The 23,799-nt window shown below is 57.2% G+C and overlaps 1 protein-coding gene across 1 annotated transcript in view; it reads right to left on the bottom strand.

The window, feature by feature from the left end:
- Positions 1-614: 614 nt before the first annotated feature.
- ADAMTS13 (ADAM metallopeptidase with thrombospondin type 1 motif 13) overlaps positions 615-23,799 on the bottom strand; it is a 34,030-nt gene continuing 10,845 nt past the window's right edge. The window contains exons 7-24 of the mRNA XM_076074713.1: positions 23,398-23,535; positions 22,859-23,024; positions 21,819-21,923; positions 20,472-20,623; positions 19,073-19,136; positions 16,568-16,763; positions 12,670-12,809; positions 11,718-11,838; positions 10,704-10,784; positions 10,039-10,220; positions 9,292-9,427; positions 7,418-7,565; positions 6,323-6,871; positions 5,874-5,896; positions 4,704-5,273; positions 3,426-3,602; positions 3,055-3,248; positions 615-2,222 (exon numbers count right to left, since the gene is read on the bottom strand). Coding sequence (XP_075930828.1) covers positions 2,046-2,222; positions 3,055-3,248; positions 3,426-3,602; positions 4,704-5,273; positions 5,874-5,896; positions 6,323-6,871; positions 7,418-7,565; positions 9,292-9,427; positions 10,039-10,220; positions 10,704-10,784; positions 11,718-11,838; positions 12,670-12,809; positions 16,568-16,763; positions 19,073-19,136; positions 20,472-20,623; positions 21,819-21,923; positions 22,859-23,024; positions 23,398-23,535 — 3,319 coding nt within the window. The 3' untranslated portion in view covers positions 615-2,045. The remainder of the gene's footprint in view (positions 2,223-3,054; positions 3,249-3,425; positions 3,603-4,703; positions 5,274-5,873; positions 5,897-6,322; positions 6,872-7,417; positions 7,566-9,291; positions 9,428-10,038; positions 10,221-10,703; positions 10,785-11,717; positions 11,839-12,669; positions 12,810-16,567; positions 16,764-19,072; positions 19,137-20,471; positions 20,624-21,818; positions 21,924-22,858; positions 23,025-23,397; positions 23,536-23,799) is intronic.

Genomic DNA, 23,799 nt, shown 5'->3' with positions numbered 1-23,799 from the left:
ACTCGGGGCGGGTTAGAACGTGACAACAACAACAACGCGTGTCTCAACATGTCCCACCCACGTGTCTGTTGTGTGAGATGCATCTCACACAACGGGACAGTGCTGCCCCCTCCTGTGTACGACAAGTAACAGAGCAAAAACAACATCACTTGGTATCTCAAACGTAGTTCTGTGATAGCTGCTTCTATCGGAGATGGTCATGGCCCACGGGAGACACGGAGTCAAGCCAATCCTTCTGCCAGATATTTCCAAAGCTGCTCTAAAGTCGCCACCACCCTCTACCTCCAGGGGGACCCCCCTCTTGCAGTCTCATCAACAACAACACCAGCAACAACAGCCGCCGTTCGCCAACTAAGTGCCGGCGACGTCACCACGGCGTCTGTGCCAGGCCAGGTGCACTTTGAGGCCACGGTGAAGCGTTGAAGGCTCGCGGACAGAAGGTCACGCGACAGACCCCAAGTACCATCGGGGGCCGTCCATAAATGACGTCACGCGATTTTGGGCGATTTTTGATCCCCCCCCCCTCGTCACACGGCGTCACAAAAAGTCAGACCCCCCCCCCTCAAATATGACGTCACAAAGCTTTGCCCCCCCCCCCCAAATAAATACAACATGCTTCAAATCGCTTTAAACTATTGTCATTGTGGTGCGTATTTAATGTGGTGCTGCACTCTGATGTTGTAGGAGAAAACATTTATTAAAAAGTCTATTTAATTAAGTAGAACGTGTTGTCTATATTTATTTAAAGTTGCGCATTTTGATGTGACGTCACATTTCTCAACCCCCCCCCCCCCCTAGGTGCGTGACGTCATTTATGGACGGTCCCATAGGATGACTGAGATGACTGGCAGAAGCACCACCTGTGCCACCCCCAACTGTGCCAACTTGCTGCATTTTAGCTGCCCGGTGCTACGCTCGTTGTTGGTGATGATGCTGGTGGTGATGGAGTCTCATCAAAGACAAATATCCCCCGTATAGCCTTAACAGACTGTTGGGGCAAGTGCTGTTAGCGAGTAGCACTAGTGAAGGCCGCCGGCACGGCACACGAGGGGGTAGGTGGCCAGCACCACGCCCTACCGCCTTTGTCTCCCCCAGTGGCGAAGTTTACACACCGCACCAGGTACTCATTTGAGGCCGAGTCGACCTAAGGGATAGATTAGATATTCGTCACCGGTGTTGGCCGTGAGCTGGGAATCGAAGTCGGGTCGCCGGGCTCGTAGCGCAGCGCGGTCACCGCTCCCGCACCACCAGCACCACCACCAGCACCACCACCAGCACCACCAGCACCACCACCAGCACCACCACCAGCACCACCAGCACCACCACCAGCACCACCACCAGCACCACCAGCACCACCACCAGCACCACCACCAGCACCACCACCAGCACCACCACCAGCACCACCAGCACCACCACCAGCACCACCACCAGCACCACCACCAGCACCACCAGCACCACCACCAGCACCACCAGCACCACCACCAGCACCACCACCAGCACCACCACCAGCACCACCACCAGCACCACCAGCACCACCAGCACCACCACTGCCACCACAACTACCACCTGGCCATGGGACCTTTGTGTCTCCACACCACAACTGCGGTGTAGAAATTATTCGGTGACACTGCATTGGCAGTGGTTCGCAGGCACAAACAACCTAACACACATCCTAGGAGGGGTCTGTAGGGGGTCTATGGGGGTCTGTAGGGGTCTGGGGGTGTGTAGGGGTCTGGGGATGTGTAGGGTCTAGTGGTCTGTAGGGCTCTATGGGGGGTCTGTAGGGGTCTATGGGGGTCTGTAGGGGTCTGGGGATGTGTAGGGGTCTAGTGGTCCGTAGGGCTCTATGGGGGTCTGTAGGGGTCTGGGGATGTGTAGGGGTTTAGTGGTCTGTAGGGCTCTATGGGGGTCTGTAGGGGTCTGGGGATGTGCAGGGGTCTAATGGTCTGTAGGGCTCTATGGGGGTCTTTAGGGGTGTGTGGGGTATGGGGGTCTGCAGGGCTCTACCGGGGTCTGTAGGGGGTCTATGGGGGTCTGTAGGGGGTCTATGTTCCGGAGAGGGGTGTGCCGGGGTCGATGGCGCGGTACAGAGCGATGAAAGATGACGTCTGTTTGCTGAGCCGGCCGTGGAACTCGATCTCCGCTCGACTGCCGGAAGATTTCCACACGAGGGGCCTGGGCCCACACACGGGGACGGCCTTCAGCGTCTCCATGTCCCTCACCTGTGAGTGCACAAGACAAAGATCCCCCGTGTAGCCTCAACAGGCTGCTGGGGCAAGTGCCGTTCGCGAGCAGCGCCTATGAAGGCTGGCACAGCGCACTCTGCTAAACTATTTTCTATTTAACCAGGTGAGGCCCCACTGAACCGTGTAGCTCTTGTTCAGAAGCGACCCTGGCCACAAAATGATAGCTCAACGACAGTGGCTCATCATCATCATCACCATAATCATCACCATCATCATCACCATCATCATCACCACGGTGGAAATTGAGAGCAGTGAAAAAACGCGTGACGTTGATTATAAAACTGGGGTGAAAAACCGGAGAACCCCCGAGAAAAATCCACACGGCCACGGCAAGAGAGACACGCAAACTCCAATTATACAGCAGGCATCAGGATCGAACCCACGACCTCCTGCATACCAGGCGAGGTAGTTAACATCTCCTAGCCACCGTGATGATGATGAGAGAGAGAGACACGCAAAGTCCAAATATACAGCAGGTGTCAGGGTCGGGGATCGAACCTACGACCTCCTGTATACCAGGCGAGGTAGTTAACATCTCCTAGCCACCGTGATGATGATGAGAGAGAGAGACACGCAAACTCCAAATATACAGCAGCAGGCGTCAGGGTCGGGGATCGAAACCACGACCTCCTGTATACCAGGCGAGGTAGTTAACATCTCCTAGCCACCGTGATGATGATGATGATGATGAAAGACACACGCAAACTCCAAATATACAGCAGCAGGCGTCAGGGTCGGGGATCGAACCTACGACCTCCTGTACACCAGGCGAGGTAGTTAACATCTCCTAGCCACCGCGGGGACGTACCACGACTTGGCCGTCGCACGGCCCGTCCTGCTCCCCTCCCCGTCCCCCGCCGCTCGTGAGCATCGCCCGCAGCACGATGCGCCGCTGCGGCGGCACGTTGATGTACGCGCGGCACGGCTGCGTGGCCGCTCCGCCCGCCACGGCCTGCGGGGCGCCGATCCTGCCCTTGGTGCCCGTCAGCTGCACGTCGCATTCTGTGGCGGTGGGGGGAGGTGGGGGGTTGTTTGTGTTGGTGGTGGGGGGGGGGGTAGGGAAGAGAACGGGCACGGGAGAAGAGGAGAAGTTTGGCCCTGGCGGTCACGGAGGGGCGCCGCTTCGTGCCGGCACCGCGAGTCGCCCCCCCCCCCCCCCCCACCGAGCGCCGTCCCCACCTCGGTGCTGCGGCCGCCGCGCCCGCCGGGCGGCGAAGGCCACGCGCAGGCCCCGGCGCCCGCCGGCGGCGCGCAGGCGCACGACGAGGTTGTTGGTGCGCGACGAGAGCGTCGTGTTGCGCGAGCCCTCGCAGAAGCGCCGCCACGACAGTCGCTCCAGCACCATCGCGTAGTCGCCTGCCGACGGCGCCGTCCGTCCGGTCCGGGTCGGGTCGGCCGGGGTCGGGAATCACGTGGGCGGGGAAGGGGCGGGGGTGGGTGGGGGAGTCGGTGGTGGGGGGGGGGGAGGTCAGAGAGGAGCCGGGGGGTCACAGGGCATTCGTTCATTTCATTCATCGGGCATAGTCCAGCGAAGGACCGTTGCGCCAAACGTGTGACCTCCTGCGACGGCGTTCACGTAAACCGCTCTCGCCGCCGGACACCGGCGTCTCGAGTGATTTGTTCGATGTCATCCGTCGTATCACGAGGGGGGTGGGTGGACAGCACCACGCCCGGCCGCCGTCGTCTCCCCGGTGGGAATGATTTTACGCACCGCGCCAGGTACTCATTTGAGGCCGAGTCGACCTAGGGGAGGCCCAGGACCTATTCAGATAATCGTCGCTGGTGTTGACCGCGAGCGGGAATCGAACTCGGGTGGCCGGGTTCGTAGCGCAGCGCGCTGACCGCTACACCACCGCTCCCCATGCACTCACGCACTCACGTACGCACGCACGCACTCACGCACTCACGCACTCACTCACTCACGCACTCACTCACGCACTCGCTCACGCACTCACGCACTCACGCACTCACTCACTCACGCACTCACACACGCACTAACTCAAGGAATTACTCACGCACTCAAGCACTCACTCACGCACTCACGCACGCACTCACGCACGCATACACGTACGCACTCATTCACTCACGCACTCACTCACTCACGCACGCACACACTCACTCATGCCCGCACGCACTCACGTACTTACTCACGCACGCACTCACGCACTCACTCACGCACTCACACACGTACGCACACACGCACGCACTCATTCACTCACGCACTCACTCACGCACTCACGCACTCACTCACGCACTCACACACGTACGCACACACGCACGCACTCATTCACTCACGCACGCACTCACGTACTAACTCACGCACTCACTCACGCACTCACGCACTCACTCACGCACTCACACACGCACTCACTCACGCATTCACTCACTCACTCACGCACTCACTCACTCGCGCACTCACGCACGCACTCACGCACGCACTCACACGCGCACACTCACCGGCGCTGCACTCCATGTTGTGCTGCAGCACGTGCACGGACACGACCTCGCCGAGCGGGCGAGCAAAAGCCACACTGCAGTCCACCCCTGGGCGAGCGTCGAGGCGCACGACGCCCGCGGGCGCCGTCACCTGCAGCCCGCACGACGCTACGGGCGGCGGACAGAGGATGCACGGTAACGCAGCTACAGCAGCAACGGCATCAGCAGCAGCGACAGCAGCAACAGCAGCAGCAGCAAAAACAGCAGCCACCGTTCGCCACAAAGTGGCGGTGACGACGCCGTGCAGCTCCTGCCAGGCTGGGTGCACTTTGAGTGCCATCGCGAGAAGAAGTGGCTGGGTAGGAGGTCCCGGAACAGACCCAATGTCAAGGGTTAACTGACTGAGAAGATGCACGCATGGACGCACGCATGGACACACACGGTAATACACGCACACTTGCAAAGATAAAGATCCCCCGCCTGAACAGACTGTTGGGGCAAGTGCTGTTAGCCAGCAACAATGAAGGCCCACACGAGGCGGTGACGTGACCAACACCACGCCTGGCCGCCTTTGTCTCCCCAGTGGTGATGCTTACTACACGCCACACCGGGTGCTCGTTTTTAGGGATGAGTCCATGACCGGTTCAGATATTCGCCACTGTTGTAGGCCGTGAGCGGGAATCGAACTCGGGTTGGCCACGTTTGTAGGCTGGGTGCGCCGAACACTTCACCACCGCTCCCCACAGAGTACACGTGGATACGCTACACGATTTTATTTTATTTTTCCTAGGTGAGGGGCCGTCCATAAATGACGTCACGCGATTTTGGACGATTTTTGATCCCCTCCCCCCCTCGTCACACGGCGTCACAAAAAGTCAGACCCCCCCTCAAATATGACGTCACAAAGCTCTGCCCCCCCCCTCCCCTAAAAAAACCATGCTTCAAATCGCTTTAAACTATTGTCATTGTGGTGCGTATTTAATGTGGCGCTGCACTCTGGTGTTGTAGGAGAAAACATTTATTAAAAAATCTATTTAATTAAGTAGAACGTATTGTCTATATTTATTTAAAGTTGCGCATTTTGACGTGACGTCACATTTCTCAAACCCCACCCCCTCGTCACACATCGTCACAAATGTCTGACCCCCCCCTCCCACCATCTAGGTGCGTGACGTCACTTATGGACGGCACCTAAGGCCCACTGAGCTACGGAGCTATTTGTTTAGAAGAGACCTGACCACAAATGACCGCTCATCGAAGTGGCTTGTGACGTGGAAATGAATTGCAGCCGAATACTTTGAACGCGTGACGTTGATTCTAAATATGGAGGGGAAAACCGGAGGAACCCGGAGAAAAATCCACACGGCCATGGGGAGAGAGAGAGACGCCACAAACTCCAAATATACAGCAACAGCAGCAGGCGTCAGGGTCAGGATCGAACCCACGATCTCCTGTATATCAGGCGAGGTAGTTAACATCTCCTAGCCACCGTGATGACGATGAGAGAGAGTGAAACCGCAAACTCCAAATATACACCAGGGGTCAGGGTCAGGATCGAACCCACGACCTCCTGTATACCAGGCGAGGTAGTTAACATCTCGCCACAATGGCAACCGGCACACCACATCCAGTATATCTACCTCTCACTGCGATTATGACAATGGCGTGATGATGACAATGATGATGACGATGATGATGATGACGATGATGATGACGATGGCGATGATGCCATGCCCTCACCGGGCAGTTGTGGAGCCGTAGAGGAGGTGGAGAAAGAGGAGGCTGACGAGGAGGACGAGGAGGACGAGGAGGAGGAGGAGGAAGGGGTGGTGGGAGTTGAGAATTCTGTCGAGGGTGCCGCGTCATGCGCAGCTTGGGTCGTGACCAGAGGGGTCTTGGTGGTCGGGGTCACGGGGGGGGCGGAGGTCACCGGGGAAGGGGTCGTGGAACCCCCCTGACCCCCGCGTGACCCCTGACTCGCAGCTCCGAAAGAAGACGTTCCCGCAGCGAGCGATGACGACGACGTTGACGATGACGTTGACGACGTTGACGACGACGACGTTGACGACGACGAGGACGTTGACGACGACGAGGACGTTGACGACGACGATGTTGACGACGACGACGTTGACGACGACGTAAAACCATCATCACCATCGCCGTCGCTCGCTGGCGCTTTCGCGGTGACCCTGTGGGTTGACGAGGGAGCGCGAGGTCAAAGTTTGCGTCCGGCTCCAGCGAACGCGGTGGGGGGGAGGGGGGGGGGCGATACGCGTTCCTATCGTGCGTCGTTGTACGTGTGTCGATCCACTGCTGGATGAAGGCGTTGCAGGTTGTGGGGGTCGTTTGACCATACTTCACCATTCCGGTTGAGTGCGTGTTGAAGGGCGATTGTGGCTGGAGGGCGCACGTGTGTCTACGCGAACTGCTACGAAGACAAAGGTACCCCGTGTAGCCGAAACGGACTTTTCGCGCAAGCGCTGTTAGCGAGTAGCACCTATGGAAGACGGCACGCTCCCGTGGACACACACACAGACGTACACGCACACATGCGGACGCACACAGACACGCACACGGACAAGACAAAGAGACACATACACGCGGACACACGTGGACACGCGCACACGGAAACACACGGATGCACACACGCACGCGCGGAGACACACACACAGACACGGACACACGCGGACACGCGCGGACACACACGGACACACGCGGACACACGCGTCCCTCACTCGTGCGGCGGGGCAGGGCAGGGCTCCAGGCTCCGGCTGCACGGCACGGTCCGCTCCAAAGGCCGGGGCCCGCCCAGGAGGCAACGCTCGGGCGGCACCTCGGAGCCCAGCGAGGGGTCGACGCACACGTGCAGCGCCCGCGTCGTCCCTGCACGCACGGCGCCACCGCCCACAGCATCACGGTCAACCGCCGCGACGACCGCTCTGCCCGCATCAGAGCCAGCGCTTGCGCCTCTAGACGCGTGTGTGTGTGTGTGCGTGTGTGCGTGTGTGCGTGCGTGCGTTCGAGCGGCGGCGTAGAGGTTAGCGCCGTGCTACGACCCCGGCGACCGCCGAGTTCGATTCACGCTCGCGGCCAACACCCAGTGGCGATTATCTGCACCTGTCGTGGGCCTCCCCTAGGTCGACTCAGCCTAAAATAAGCACTTGGTGCCGGGTGTAAACATCGCCACGAGGGAGACAAAGGCGGTCGGGCGTGGTGCTGGTCACCCATCCCCTCGTGTGCCGAGCTGGCCTTCGTAGGCGCTCGCTAACAGAGCTTGCCTCAACAGTCTGTTCAGGCTATACGGGGGATCTTTGTCTTTGTATATAATACAGAAAAACAAAACTAGTTTTGTTTTGGAGCTATATAGCTCTTTTTGAGAAGCGACTTGCCACAAATAATAGTTCAACGAAGTGCAGCCAAATGTTTTTAAATGTGGAGGGGAAAAAACGGACCCGGAGAAAAATCCACGCGACCACGGGGGGAGAGAGAAAGACACGAAAACTCCAAATATACAGCAGCTGACGTCAGGGTCGGGGATCGAACCCACGAGCTCCTGCACACCAGGCGAGGTAGTTAACATCTCCTAGCCACCGTGGTGATGATGATGATGAGAGACACCGCAAACTCCAAAGATACAGCAGCAGGAGTCAGGGTCGGGGATCGAACCCACGACCTCCTGCACACCAGGCGAGGTAGTTAACATCTCCTAGCCACCGTGATGATGATGATGAGAGAGAGAGACACGCAAACTCCAAAAATACAGCAGCAGGAGTCAGGGTCGGGGATCGAACCACGACCTCCTGCACACCAGGCGAGGTAGTTAACATCTCCTAGCCACCGTGATGATGATGAGAGAGAGAGAGAGAGACACGCAAACTCCAAAAATACAGCAGCAGGAGTCAGGGTCGGCGAATCGAACCCACGACCTCCTGCACACCAGGCGAGGTAGTTAACATCTCCTAGCCACCGTGATGATGATGAGAGAGAGAGAGACACGCAAACTCCAAAAATACAGCAGCAGGAGTCAGGGTCGGCGAATCGAACCCACGACCTCCTGTAGACCAGGCGACATAGTTAACATCTCCTAGCCACCGTGATGATGAGAGAGAGAGACACGCAAACTCCAAATATACAGCAGCCGTCAGGGTCGGAGATCGAACCCACGACCTCCTGCACACCAGGCGAGGTAGTTAACATCTCCTAGCCACCGTGATGATGATGAGAGAGAGAGAGACACGCAAACTCCAAAAGTACAGTAGCAGGAGTCAGGGTCGGGGATCGAACCCACGACCCCCTGCACACCAGGCGAGGTAGTTAACATCTCCTAGCCACCGTGATGATGATGAGAGAGAGAGACACGCAAACTCCAAAAATACAGCAGCAGGCGTCAGGGTCGGGGATCGAACCCACGACCTCCTGCACACATCCCAAGGCGGGGCTCGAGCCCTGCGTCGCTGGCGGCTGGCGACACGCGGCCGGCTCATCCCGAGGGGCGGCGCCTTCCGCGCCCCTTCGCGACGATCGACGAGTCGGTGACGGTGAGCGGCGGGCGGGCGGGCGGGCGCCTCGTTGCCGTACCGACCAGGCTAGGCCGCCGCCGCTGTCTCACCTGTCCTGCAGGTGTGGGAGCACGGCGCCCGCCGCTCCTCCCACTGGTAGAGCGGCTGCCCGTGGGGCAGGTGGAAGGAGAAGACGATGTCGGGGTCGGCGGCGCGGCCGTACTCGCGCCCGTAGCGCCGGTACACCTGCGGCCGCGGCGGGCACGGACGCAAGGGGGTGGGGGGGGGGCAGGGGTAGGGGCGGGGAGGGGTGGGGGGGGGTGGGCAAGCACCACCTATGAAGGCCGGTGTCACGTAGGACACATTCCCTCTACCCCCACCTTGTGAATATTTGTTTAGCCTGAGCAGACTGTTGGGGCAAGTGCTGTTAGCGAGCACCTACGAAGGCCGGAACGGCACGCGATGGGGTGGGTGGCCAGCAACCACGCCCGACCGCCTTTGTCTCCCCAGTGGCGATGTTTACCACACGCCGCACCAGGCACTCGTTTGAGGCTGAGTCGACCTACGGGAAGGCCCAGGGCAGATTCAGATAATCGTCACTGGTGTTGGTGTGGTCGGCCATGTGCTGGAATCGAATTCATGGCGCACCGCTCGCAACACACACAAAGATCCCCGCCCCCGTATAGCCTTAACAGACCGTTGGGGCAAGTGCCGTTAGCTCACACCCATGGCTCGCACCCAGACACACAACGTCTCTGGACAGCAGCGTGACGTGAGCAGCACCACCCAGCGCACACCAACTCTGCGCGTGTCCCACGCAGTCCTCCTCCACCCCCCCCCACCACCAACCCCCGCACCTGCACGTGCGTGGGCTGAGTGACGGGTCCCGGGATGGAGAGTCGCTCCGTGCGCGGGATCTTGAGCTCGGTGAGGTAGAGGCGGTAGGTGAGCCGCTCGTCCTCCAGCGCCGAGGGCGCCGACACGTTGGTGGACACCGAGCCGCGCCCGGCCACCACCGGCACGCGGCCCACCAGCAGCGCTACCGGAGACGCCGGCGTGAGCGACGGCAGCCGGCGAGCACGCGAGCATCCGCCCGGGTTAGCCGTGCGAGCGACTCCGTGAGCGATCGAAATGAGCAACCGCGCGAGCGACCGAAAAATGTATTCCGTTGCATTTCCCCATCATCGTCATCATCGTCGTCGTCATCGTTCGTCGTCATCGTCGTCAGCCACAGTCGTCAGCCACGGTCTATCCGCTGCCGGATGGAGGCGTCCCAAATCCGCCACCATCGATCGCGATCCTGCGATTGTGACAATCCACCGAGCACGCACGCACGCACGCGCCGATTTAATTGCTCCGTTCTCCTCGGTGGACGGGGCCTCTCGGGCGCGCACACTCACCACTGCGCCGCCACTCCTCGCTACACAAAGACAAAGATCCCCCGTGCAGCCTTTGACAGGTCCGTCGGGGGGCAAGTGCTGTGAGCGGGGGGAGCAGCACCTGTAAACACGCACGCACTCACCCAGGTGTGTGTAGGCTGAGCGGGTGTTCGAGACGTGCACTGAGGTGGCGTTTAGGGGCACGCGCAGGAATGTGACGTACTCTGCACACGTAGACAAAGACAAAGATCCCCCCCGTATAGCAAGCGCTGTTTGCGAGCACCTATAAAGGCCGGCACGGCACACGAGAGGGGTGGGTGGCCAGCACCACGCCCGGTCGCCTTTGTCTCCCCAGTGGCGATGTTTACACATTGTACCAGGTACTAATTTGAGGCTGAGTCGACCTAGGGGAGGGCCCAGGACAAGTTCAGATAATCGTTGCTGGGTGTCGGTGTTGTTGGCCATGTGCGGGAATCGAACTTGGTTTGCCGGGTTCACAGCGCATTGTTCACACACAAAACAAAGACAAAGGTCCCCCGTATCACCTAAACAGACTATTGGGGAAAATGCTGTTAGCGAGTACCTATGAATGCTGGCATGGCACACGAGGGATGGGTGGCCAGCACCACGCCCAGCCGCCTTTGTCTCCCTGGTGGCGATGTTTTATGCACTGCACCAAGTACTCATTTGAGGCTGAGTCGACCTCGGGGAGGCCTAAGACCAGAACTCAGGTCGCCAGATTCATAGTGCAGTGCGCTAACCACTGCACCACCGCTCCCCACAACGCACACACACGGTACAAATATAACACAGCAATGAGCGCTTATGAGCAGGTGGTGATGATGCTGCTGCTACTGTTGCAGCTGATGGTGATGATGCTTCTACTTCTGCTGCTGATGATGGTAATGATGATGACATTGGTTCAAGATGATGACACTGTTCACGATGATGATACAGTTGCTGATGATGATGACCATAATGATGATGAGATTGTTCATAACGATTTTTTTGTTTTTGCTGCTGATAATAATGATGATGATCATCATCATGACATCATTACGTTGCTACTGCAGGCAAATATGACAACTGCTGCTGCTACTGCTACCACCGCTATGACGACTACGATGAAGAACCGATGGTGCGCGTCCCATCCTCACTCTTGGCCTCCCCGCCGTGGAATGTCCCGTTGATGCGGTAGCAGGAGGAGCCGTCCCCTCCGCAGGTCCCGCACGCGTCCACGAGGACTCCCGAGCCCAGCACGCCGTCGCAGCCAAACTCCTGCGCGGACATGAAGGCAATGGTCCTCCGTGTGGCCTCGACAGGCCGTTGGGACGGAGCCTCGACAGACCCTTGGGGCAGGCGCTGTTAGTGAGCACCTATGAAGGCCGGCACGGCCAACGCCGCGTCCGGCCGCCTTAAAGACAAACGTCTCCTTCACAGGAGCCGCCGCCGCCGCCACCGCCACCGCGCCGTGTTGCCTACGCAGACCGTTGGCGCAAGCTGCCGTGAGCGAGCAGAGCGCCGATGAAGGCTGGCAAGGGGTGCGTGAGGATGCGGCGTGCACGGCACCGCGCCCGGGCTGCAATTTGTCTCCCCGGTGAGATGAAAGGTGGCCGCGAGTGGGTGTAGACATGAGTGGGCGCGTGCCAATGTCAGCCGGGCGTATGCCAGTGTGAGTACTGTACTATCGTTTTTAATTTTACCAGGTAAGGCTCACTGAGCTACATAGCTTTTTTTCAGAGGCGACCTGGCCACAACCGATAGCTCAACGATGTGGGTCATCATGTGGACATTTATAGCGGCCAAACACCCTGAACGCGCGACGTTGATTCTAAATGTGGAGGGGAAGACCGGAATGACCCGGAGAAAAATCTACGCGACCACGGGGAGAGAGAGAGAGAGAGACGCAAACTCCAAATATACAGCAGGAGTCAGGGTCGGGATCGAACCCACGACCTCCTGTAGACCAGGCGAGGGAGTTAACATCTCCTAGCCACCGCGGCGCCCCACAAAGCGGGCGGCGTGTGCCAGTGTGGGTGGGTGAGAGTGCCCCAGTGCGAGCGGGCGTGTGCGCAAGCGGCGTGGGTGAGTGGGAGGGCATCGCCTTGCCTGGCACCGCCCCGACACGCACAGCCCCAGGGCCGGCTCCTTCGGGTGCTCACAGCGAGTCCCGTCCACAAACGCCGCCCCCCTCGACACTCGCAGACTCCTGCCCACGGTCTCGCAGCGGTACTGGCAGCGCCAGTCTCCTACAGGCGGCGTCAGGGATACAGCGACGAGGGGAGGGTGGGGGGGGGGGAGACGTGGCGAGAGCGGGTTGGGTGCGCGTGTGTTGAGCGAGGTCAGATTAAGTTTGATGAAGGGGGGGGGGGCACGGGGCTGTTATAGAATTGGGGGGGGGGGACCCCCTATTTGGATAATTTCCAATTCCTCCCCTTGACTCTTTTACCACCACCCATGCCTGAGGATGCCAAACTGTATTTCTGACATGTACAGTGAGGGAAAAAAGTATTTGATCCCCTGCTGATTTTGTACGTTTACCCACTGACAAAGAAATGATCAGTCTATAATTTTAATGGTAGGTTTATTTGAACAGTGAGAGACAGAATAACAACAAAAAAATCCAGAAAAACGCATGTCAAAAATGTTATAAATTTATTTGCATTTTAATGAGGGAAATAAGTATTTGACCCCTCTGCAAAACATGACTTAGTACTTGGTGGCAAAACCCTTGTTGGCAATCACAGAGGTCAGACGTTTCTTGTAGTTGGCCACCAGGTTTGCACACAACTCAGGAGGGATTTTGTCCCACTCCTCTTTGCAGATCTTCTCCAAGTCATTAAGGTTTCGAGGCTGACGTTTGCCAACTCGAACCTTCAGCTCCCTCCACAGATTTTCTATGGGATTAAGGTCTGGAGACTGGCTAGGCCACTCCAGGACCTTAATGTGCTTCTTCTTGAGCCACTCCTTTGTTGCCTTGGTCGTGTGTTTTGGGTCACTGTCATGCTGGAATACCCATCCACGACCCATTTTCAATGCCCTGGCTGAGAGAAGGAGGTTCTCACCCAAGATTTGACGGTACATGGCCCCGTCCATCGTCCCTTTTATGCGGTGAAGTTGTCCTGTCCCCTTAGCAGAAAACACCCCAAAGCATAATGTTTCCACCTCCATGTTTGACGGTGGGGATGGTGTTCTTGGGGTCATAGGCAGCATTCCTCCTCCTCCAAATACGGCGAGTTGAGTTGATGCCAAAGAGCTCCATTTTGGTCTCATCTGACCACAACACTTTCACCCAGTTGTCCTCTGAATCATTCAGATGTTAATTGGCAAACTTCAGACGGGCAAGTATATGTGCTTTCTTGAGCAGGGGGACCTTGCGGGCGCTGCAGGATTTCAGTCCTTCGCTGTGTAGTGTGTTACTAATTGTTTTCTTGGTGACTATGGTCCCAGCTGCCTTGAGATCATTGACAAGATCCTCCCGTGTAGTTCTGGGCTGATTCCTCACCGTTCTCATGATCATTGCAACTCCACAAGGTGAAATCTTGCATGGAGCCCCAGGCCGAGGGAGATTGACAGTTATTTCGTGTTTCTTCCATTTGCGAATAATCGCACCAAGTGTTGTCACCTTCTCACCAAGCTGCTTGGCAATGGTCTTGTAGCCCATTCCAGCCTTGTGTAGGTCTACAATCTTGTCTCTGACATCCTTGGAGAGCTTTTTGGTCTTGGCCATGGTGGAGAGTTTGGAATCTGATTGATTGATTGCTTCTGTGGACAGGTGTCTTTATTACAGGGAACAAGCTGAGATTAGGAGCACTCCCTTTAAGAGTGTGCTCCTAATATTATCTTGTTACCTGTATAAAAGACACCTGGGAGCCAGAAATCTTTCTGATTGAGAGGGGGTCAAATACTTATTTCCCTCATTAAAATGCAAATCAATTTATAACATTTTTGACATGCGTTTTTCTGTATTTTGTTGTTGTTATTCTGTCTCTCACTGTTCAAATAAACCTACCATTAAAATTATAGACTGATCATTGCTTTGTCAGTGGGCAAATGTACAAAATCAGCAGGGGATCAAATACTTTTTTCCCTCACTGTAACGTATGCATCGCAAAAAGCCAAAAATTTACAAAACGGGTTTCACTATTTTTTTTTTAGCACATAACTGGTATCAATATAAACACAGTGATCCCTTGGATTTATCAACCACCATTATACTCGAAGATTTATCATTGCGCTACACGACTGCATTTCACCCGTTATCAAATGCTGTGCATAATAGGGTTTTTTCGGAGACGATAATTGGTCGCGAAAGCCTACGTGTTCAAATGCTCTACGTTAATATGACAATATAACATGACAAATATAATATTACAATATACACTGCCGATTTTGTAAAGGAGCATAGACCAGCACGCGGACTCTGGTCGTCATCCTCGCAGCAGTAGCGGCTGCGGCTTTTGGCGAACCATCGAACAGAGACGGTGTCTCACCGCATCGCGCAACGGCGCCTTCAGATGCGCTTCTGCGGCCGTCTGGAACGCTCTTTCCTACCGATGTTAGGAAGCCACTGGGAGCTGTGCGCTTTTAAATCATCAAAATTAAAAACTGATTTCTTTAGAACTGCTTCTTGTACTTAGTTTGTTGTCCTTCCCCCAGCGCATCCGAGAGACCCATAGACTCACACAGAGAGCCACAGACTCACACAGAGACCCATAGACTCACACAGAGACACATAGACTCACACAGAGACCCATAGACTCACATAGAGACCCATAGACTCACACATACATACATATACTCACATTGAGGCCCATAGACTCACACAGAGAGCCACAGACTCACACAGAGACCCATAGACTCGCACAGAGACCCATAGACTCACATAGAGACCCATAGACTCACATATAGACCCATAGACTCACACAGAGACCCATAGACTCACAAAGAGACCTATAGACTCGCACAGAGAGCCACAGAGTCACACAGAGACCCATAGACTCACATAGAGACCCATAGAATCACACAGAGACCCATAGACTCACACAGAGACCCATAGGCTCACACAGAGACCCATAGACTCGCACAGAGACCCATAGACTCGCACAGAGAGCCACAGACTCACACAGAGACCCATAGACTCACACAGAGACCCATAGACTCGCACAGAGACCCATAGACTCGCACAGAGACCCATAGACTCACACAGAGACCCATAGACTCGCACAGAGACCCATAGACTCGTACAGAGACCCATAGACTCGCACAGAGACCCATAGACTCACACAGAGACCCATAGACTCATACAGAGACCCGCATCTCCGATTAGCACGGTTGGCTACGTACGGTGAGAAAGAAGTTCAACATACAGACACACGTACATATTATTTTACGTGGAAGGCTCTCAAAATCCGAGCCCTGTGAGGCGGTGGTGGCTATGCGCGTGTCCTGTAATCCAGCGCTGTGAGCGTCAAGAAGTTGCCCGTAACCTGGGCTCGCCAGGAGAAGGTGCTACAGCAAGTGAACTAGTCGCCATCCGTTTCTTCAGCACTATGGGGATAGAGCATTGCACCCTCGCGCATAAGCGTGGGTTTTCTTTGGAACGCTCCGGTTTCCTCCCATTTGTATAATAAACAAAACTTGTCGTTAATCGGCTGGTTGTGAGCCTCGCTCATCCGCCCTCCATTGTTGCTGCCTCCAACTGCCCAGCAGCGTCGTTCCGCAAGCCTCCTCCTCCTCCACAGAGGCTGGATCTTAACACCGCCGGTACCGGTCATTGACAAGTCCACTCAGCTCCATCACCCACTCACCCACTCGTTGCACTCACCACCCACACGCTCCATTGACCCAGGTCACTCTTCGCAAATGCGACTTCCTCTCTCCTGGCCTCTTGAGTCGTCACGCGGCCACACAAAATAAACCCCCAAATTGAAACAGCTATCGCCACCGCCGCTGAAACTGCTGCCTCAGCCGGTACTGCCAGTGCCCGCACGGCGCCCGTACGTACCTCGCACCATGGTGGGCGCCCACGCGTGGTAGCGCAGCGCCGAGCGGGTCCCCGCCGCCGCCGCTGCCGCCGCCGCCGCCGCCGCCGCCGCCGCCGCTGCCGCCGCCGCCGCCGCCGCGGCGGTGGTGGACGGCTCAGCGCTGGCGTTGCTGCACTGCTCCACGGCGAAGGTGAACTGTGACGAGGAGGCACACGGCTGCGGGAACGGTGGGGGGGGAGAGGGGATAGCGATTGTCGTCGTAGTTAGCGGAGGAGCAGCACGAGGAGCAGGAGGAGGAGCAGGAGAAGCAAGAGGAGCAGAAGCAGGAGCACGAGGAGGAGCACCAGGAGGAGCAGGAGGAGGAGCACGAGGAGCAGGAGAAGCAAGAGGAGCAGAAGCAGGAGCACGAGGAGGAGCACCAGGAGGAGCAGGAGGAGGAGGAGCACGAGGAGGAGCAGGAGGAGGAGCACGAGGAGCAGGAGAAGCAAGAGGAGCAGAAGCAGGAGCAGGAGGAGGAGCAGCACGAGGATCAGGAGGAGCAGCATGAGGAGCAGGGGTCTAGAGCTAACAGGGCTTAGCTCCGTTATATCGAACCAGTTGTTGCAGGAGCTTCCCTGCGTTCCACCGATAGTTGCCTAAGTTTCTATTCACCGACGACGACGATGGCGATAATATTTAAACCCCCAAAAAATGGCCTGCGCAGTAAAAACCTCCGGAAGGCAGGCTCGGGATGCGAGGGAGCGCAAGGTCGCCGGCGAGAGAGAGCGGAGCGCGTCCGGGTGGACTGCGACGCGACCGGTGAAGCTCACACCGCACGTGGACTTTGCCGAGTCGCCTCGCGTCCGAGCGGCGAGAGCGTACGTATGTCGAACTTCTATCGTACCGTACGTCGCCCAACGTGCTCATCGGAGATGCCGGGGGGGGCGAGGGCAATGAACTAAGCACAAAAAAGCAGTGCTAAGGAAATGAGTTTTCAACGTAGTATAGTGGTGTAGTGCCTAGTAGCGTAGTGTATGGCAGTGTAGTGTATAGTGTAGTGTGTAGTAGTGTATCGTGTGTGGTTTATAGTGTAGTGTATAGTCGTGTAGTATTTAGTGTAGTGTGTAGTAGTGTAGTGTATAGTGTGTAGTGTATAGTATAGTGTATGGTAGTCTAGTGTATAGTATAGTGTATGGTAGTGTAGTGTAAAGTGTAGTGTGTAGCAGTGTATAGTGTGTGGTGTATAGTGTACTGTATAGTAGTGTAGTATATATTGTAATGTGTAGTAGTGTAGTGTATAGTGTGTAGTGTATAGTATAGTGTATGGTAGTGTAATGTATAGTGTGGTGTATAGTGTGGTGTATAGTGTAGTGTATAGTGTCCTGCAAAGTGCACTGTATAGTAGTGTAGTATATATTGGCGTGTGCTGTAGTTTAGTGTATAGTGTGCAGCGTATAGTGTACTGTATAGTAGTGATGTATAGTGTAGTATGTAGTAGTGTAATGCATAGTGTGCAATATAGTGTAGTGTATAGTGTATGGTAGTGTAGTATGTGTAGTATATTAGCGCCGTCTGTTGTCCAGCAACGGCAACTGCGGTGGACGATGAGTATATACGCGGTGTGTGTGTCGGCAGGGCGGAGGAACTGGGGCAAGGGTCACGGAAGACTCCATCTGGAAGCCCCTGGAACCCGCTCGTGGGTTCGAGAAGGGAGGCGCGGCCAGGGCGGAGCCAGGCCGCGTCGTGTAACATAAAAGCAGCGGACAGCGGGAGCTCGGGGCTGCCGGTTCTGGGAAGTGGACTCGTCTCGTCGTCGCTGTCGCCTTCGCTAGATATTGCGCGGCCGGATAGTTGTTGGCTGTCTCGGTCGACGTCGTCGGTGCTACACGGTCAGGGTCGTGTTAAGGGCTGGGCCGGGCGACTAAGGAGATCGCGAGGACGAACCTGTGAACCCGAAGGTGTTAATCAAGAAGGTGCTCCTGAAAAACCTTGCCTCCCGCTCCGCTGACGCAACATATGCATGAACTTCTTTCGCACCGTACGTAGCCAACCGTGATAAACGGAGGTGCGGGGGCAAGAAGGCCAAACTAAGCACAAGAAGCTATTTTAAAGAAATTCCTTTTCAATTCTGATCATTTGTAAGTGCGTAGCTCCGGTGGCTTCCTAACATCGAAAGGAAGAGCATTCCAGATGGCCGCAGGAGCGCATCAGAAATGGCGACTCTGTGAGTGTGAGTTTGTGCACGTGCCGGCCTTCATAGGTGCTACTCACTAACAGCACTTGCCCTAACAGGCTGTACGAGGGGACTTTTGCCTTCGCGCGCGCACGCGCGCGTGTGTGTGTCTGTACATATGTATGTATGTTGAACTTCTTTCGCAGCCTACGCAGCCAGCCGTGATAATCGGAGGTGCGGGGGCCAAGGACGCCAAACGAAACGGAACTAAGCACGAAGAAGCAGTTGTAGAGAAGTGAGTTTCCAATCGAGATGATTTAGAGAGCGCAACAACTCCCAGTGGCTCGCGAATAGTCGCGCGGACTCGACCCACCTGGCGGTTGCACATGACGGCCTCCACGTCCGTCCCATCGCACGTCCTCCCTCCGAGCGCAGGCCTGCACGAACACGCTCACGGCGGCCGACGTCCGTCAAGACGATTGTGGCGATGGCGATGCTGTTGCTGATGACAATGATGATGACAATAGGCGCCCTTTGCCTAGCCGGGATACGGCCTCACTGAATCACGGCACTCTCGTCGGCATCGTGGTGCGTAACGTGCACAGACGCGCACACGCAAAAAAGGAAACGCACACACGACAAAGATCCCCCCCGCCGCATGGCCTTTAAAAGACGGTTGGGTGTAAGTGCTGTTAGCGAGCACCTATGAAGGCCGGATCGGTACACAAGGGGGTGGGTGGCAAGCACCACGCCCGGCCGCCTTTGTCTCCCTAGTGGTGATGTTTACACATCGCACTAAGTACTCATTTGAGGCTGAGTCGACCTAGGAGAGGCCCAGGACCAGTTTAAATTCATCGTCACCGGCGTTGGCCGTGAGCGGGAATTGAACTTGGCTCGGCGGGTTCATAGCGCAGCGTAGCGCGAACCGCTACACCACCGCTCCCCACAGTTGGCACACACACACACACACAGAGACACACACACACACACAGAGACACACACACACACGCAGAGACACACACACACACGCAGAGACACACACACACACACGCAGAGACACACAGACACACATACAGACACAGACACACGCACGCACAGAGACACACGCAGACACACACAGACACACACACACGCAGAGACACACAAACACACACACAGAGACACACACACACGCAGAGACACACACACACACGCAGAGACACACACACACACACACGCAGAGACACACACACACACACGCAGAGACACACAGACACACATACAGACACAGACACACGCACGCACAGAGACACACGCAGACACACACGAGGACACACACACGCACACAGACACGCAGACACACACAGACACACACATGTACGCATGCAGACACACACAGACACACACATGCACACAGACAAACACAGACACACGCAGACACACAAAGACACACACACGCACGCAGACACATGCAGATCAACACAGACACACGCAGACACACACACACACGCACGCACACAGATACAAGCAGACACACACAGACACAAATACACACAGACACACGCAGGCACACACAGACACACACACACACAGATGCAAGCAGACACACACGCACGCAGACACACGCAGACAACAATAACAACAACAACAACAACCGCCATTCGCCACTAAGTGGCGTCGACGCCACCACGACGCTTGTGCCAGGCTACGTGCACCTTGAGGCCACGTGAAGCGTCGAACGCCCGCAGACACACACAGGCACACACGGGCACGCGCGCACCGCCGCGGCTCACCGGGGGCTGTTGCAGCGCCGCGTGCGGACCGTGACGCCGCCGCCGCAGGTACGCGAGCAGTCGCCGAAGCGGCCCCAGGCCGACCACGCGCCGTGCACCGGTTCGACGGACGGCGCCCCCGTGAACGGCACGCACGCGCCGCGCACGCACCGCTGCAAAGACACGGATCCCACGCGTAGCCTTCAACAGACCGCTGGGGCGAGCGCTGTTAGCCAGCGCCTGCGAAGGCCGGCACGGCACGCGAGGGCGGTGGGTGGGTGGGCGGCACCGCGCCCGGCCGCCTTTGTCTCCCCGGTGGCGATGTTTACGCAGCGCACCGGGTACTCATTTGAGGATGAGGCGGCCGAGGGGAGGCCCCGGGACCGGTTCAGATAATCGTCACCGGTGTTGGCCGTGAGCGGGAATCGAACTCGGGTCGCCGGGTCCGTAGCACTCATACACGCACACATCTACACACACACAACTACACGCAGACACTCCTACACGCACACACCTACACACACACAACTACGCACACACAACTACACACACACACCTACACGCACACAACTACACGCACACACCTACACACACACCTACATACAAAAGACACACACAGCTACACACACACACCTACACACAGACACTCCTACACGCACACATCTACACACACACAACTACACACACACACCTACACGCAGACACTCCGACACGCACACACCTACCCACACACCTACACACACACACCTACACGCAGACACTCCTACACGCACACACCTACACACACACAACTACACACACACACCTACACGCAGACACTCCTACACGCACACACCTACACACACACCTACACACACACAACTACACACACACACCTACACGCAGACACTTCTACACGCACACACCTACACACACACCTACACACACCTACACACACACACCTACACGCAGACACTCCTACACACACACATCTGCACACACACCTACACGCACACAACTACACACACACCTACACGCAGACACTCCTAGATGCACACACCTACACACACACAACTACACACACACACCTACACGCAGACACTCCTACACGCACACACCTACACACACACACCTACACTCAAAAGACAAAGACACCCCGTGAGCCTTTTAACGGACTGTTGGGATCGAACCTGTTGACCCACGACCTCCTGTATACCAGGCGAGGTAGTTAACATCTTCTAGCCACCTTGATGATGATGAGAGAGAGAGAGATACGCAAACTCCAAATTCACAGCAGGCGTCAGGGTCGGGATCGACCTCCTGTATACCAGGCGAGGTAGTCAACATCTCCTCGCCACCACGGCGCCGCCTCCTCCTCCTCCTCCTCACCCGGTGGTCGGCGCAGGGCGTGCCGTCCAGCAGGGAGATGTGCAGCCGCGTGCAGCTTGAGAAGTCGTCGCGGTGCGTGTGGCACGAGAGCACGCTGCACACGTCCTGGCGCGCCCGTACGGACCGCCGGGGGCGGGGGCACACACGCAGCAGGGGCGCAGGGAGAAGGAGCGCGCACGGCACCCACGTGTGTGTGAGTGGGTGGGTGGGCGAGGGAGTTGGTGGGTGGAGTGAGTCGGCTTGGCGGAGTGAGTGGGTGGGCGAGCTGGTGGGTGGATGAGTGAGTGGGTGGGTGCGTGAGAAAGTGAGTGGATTGGTGAGTTGGTGGGTGGGTGGGTGAGTGGGTGGGTGAGTACATTAGAAAGTGAGCAGTGGGTGGGTAAGTGGGTTGGTGAGTTGGTGGGTGGGTGAGTGAGTGAGTGAGAGGGTGAGTGCGTGAGAAAGTGAGTGGGTTGGTGAGTTGGTGGGTGGGTAAGTGAGTGGGTTAGTGGGTGAGAAAGTGAGTGAGGGAGTGGGTTTGTGAGTGTGTGGGTGGGTGAGTGTTTGAGTGCGTGAGAAAGTGAGTGGATGAGTGGATGAGTGGGTAAGTGGGTTGGTGAGTTGGTGGGTGGGTGGGTTGGTGAGTTGGTGGGTGGGTGAGTTGGTGGGTGGGTGGGTGGGTTGGTGAGTTGGTGGGTGGGTGGGTGAGTTGGTGGGTGGGTGGGTGAGTTGGTGGGTGGGTGGGTGAGTGGGTTAGTGCGAGGGAGGGGTGAGCGAGTTGGAAGGCGAGTGAGTCGGTAGGGTGAAAGAGTGAGTGAGTTGGTGGGTGAGCAAATCAACGGGTGGATTTGAGTTGGTTGGAGTCAGTGGGCGGCGTGAGTCGTCAACGGGCGGTGTGAGTGAGGTGGCAACCGAGTGAGCGAGGCGAGTCGGCCGGCGAGCCAAATGGACGATCAAAGCCGGCGGGTGATTCAGCGGGCCAGCGACACGGTGGCGAGCAAGTTGGGCGAGCGAGTGAGCGATCGGGCGAGCAAGTTGGGCGAACGGGCCTCGCCGCTCACCTTGTCGTCCTTGCTGAAGGAGCAGGCGGTGGCGCCGTGGCCGAACATGACGCGGCACTGCTCGTCGGCGCCGTAGCGCAGGCCCGGCAGCACGGGGGGCAGCACGGGGGGGTGGGCGGGCGCCGGGGCCGGGGGGGCGTCCGCCAGGCACCAGGCCTCTCCCGAGCTACACAAAGACAAAGATCCCTCCAGCCCCCACCACCACCACCACCGCCGCCGCCGCCGTCTAAACTTTCACAGAGTGTCGGGGCAAGTGCTGTTAGCGAGCGCCTGTGAAGGCCGGCACAGCACGCGAGGGGGCGGGTGGCCAGCAACCACGCCCGGCCGCCTTTGTCTCTCCAGCGCCGTCGTTTGCACGCCGCATCAGGTACTCAAATGAGGCCGAGTCGACCTAGCGGAGGCCCAGGACCGTTTCAGATAATCGCGTGTTGGCCGTGAACGGGAATCGAACCCGGGTCGCCAGGTTTCGTAGCGCAGCGTAGCGCTAACCGCTAGACCACCGCTCCCCACACACGTCACGCGCACGCGCGCGCGGACACCTCAAGAATCGCATCAGCTGCCTGCGGCTGCAGCGAGACCAGGTAGAGGAGAGGCTCGCGTGCGCCCCCTCCACCGCCATGATGTAGCCACCGCCACCGCCACAGTCGTTCTCCTCCCCGTCGTGAGTGATGCCGAGGCTGTCGTCGTGGGGGGCGGATGGGGTGGGGGGGGGAGTGCACGCGGGGGATGGGGGGCGGGGGAGGGGTCAGCGACGAGATGATGAGCAGGGCACACGCGAAACCTGGCAGCGCCATCATCAACCACGGGCCCAGCTTGTAAGGTGGAGAGATGTTAACTCCCTCGCCTGGTATACAGGAGATCGTGGGTTCGATCCCGACCCTGACGCCTGCTGTATATTTGGAGTTTGTGTGTCTCTCTCTCTCTCATCATCATCACGGTGG

Source organism: Petromyzon marinus, chromosome 50 (assembly GCF_048934315.1).
Source record: "Petromyzon marinus isolate PM22_M1 ecotype Great Lakes invasive population chromosome 50, UKy_Petmar_22M1.pri1.0, whole genome shotgun sequence".
Lineage (NCBI taxonomy): Eukaryota > Metazoa > Chordata > Hyperoartia > Petromyzontiformes > Petromyzontidae > Petromyzon > Petromyzon marinus.
The sequence above is the reverse complement of the archived record's forward strand: the minus strand, read 5'-3'. Positions and strand labels throughout refer to the sequence as shown.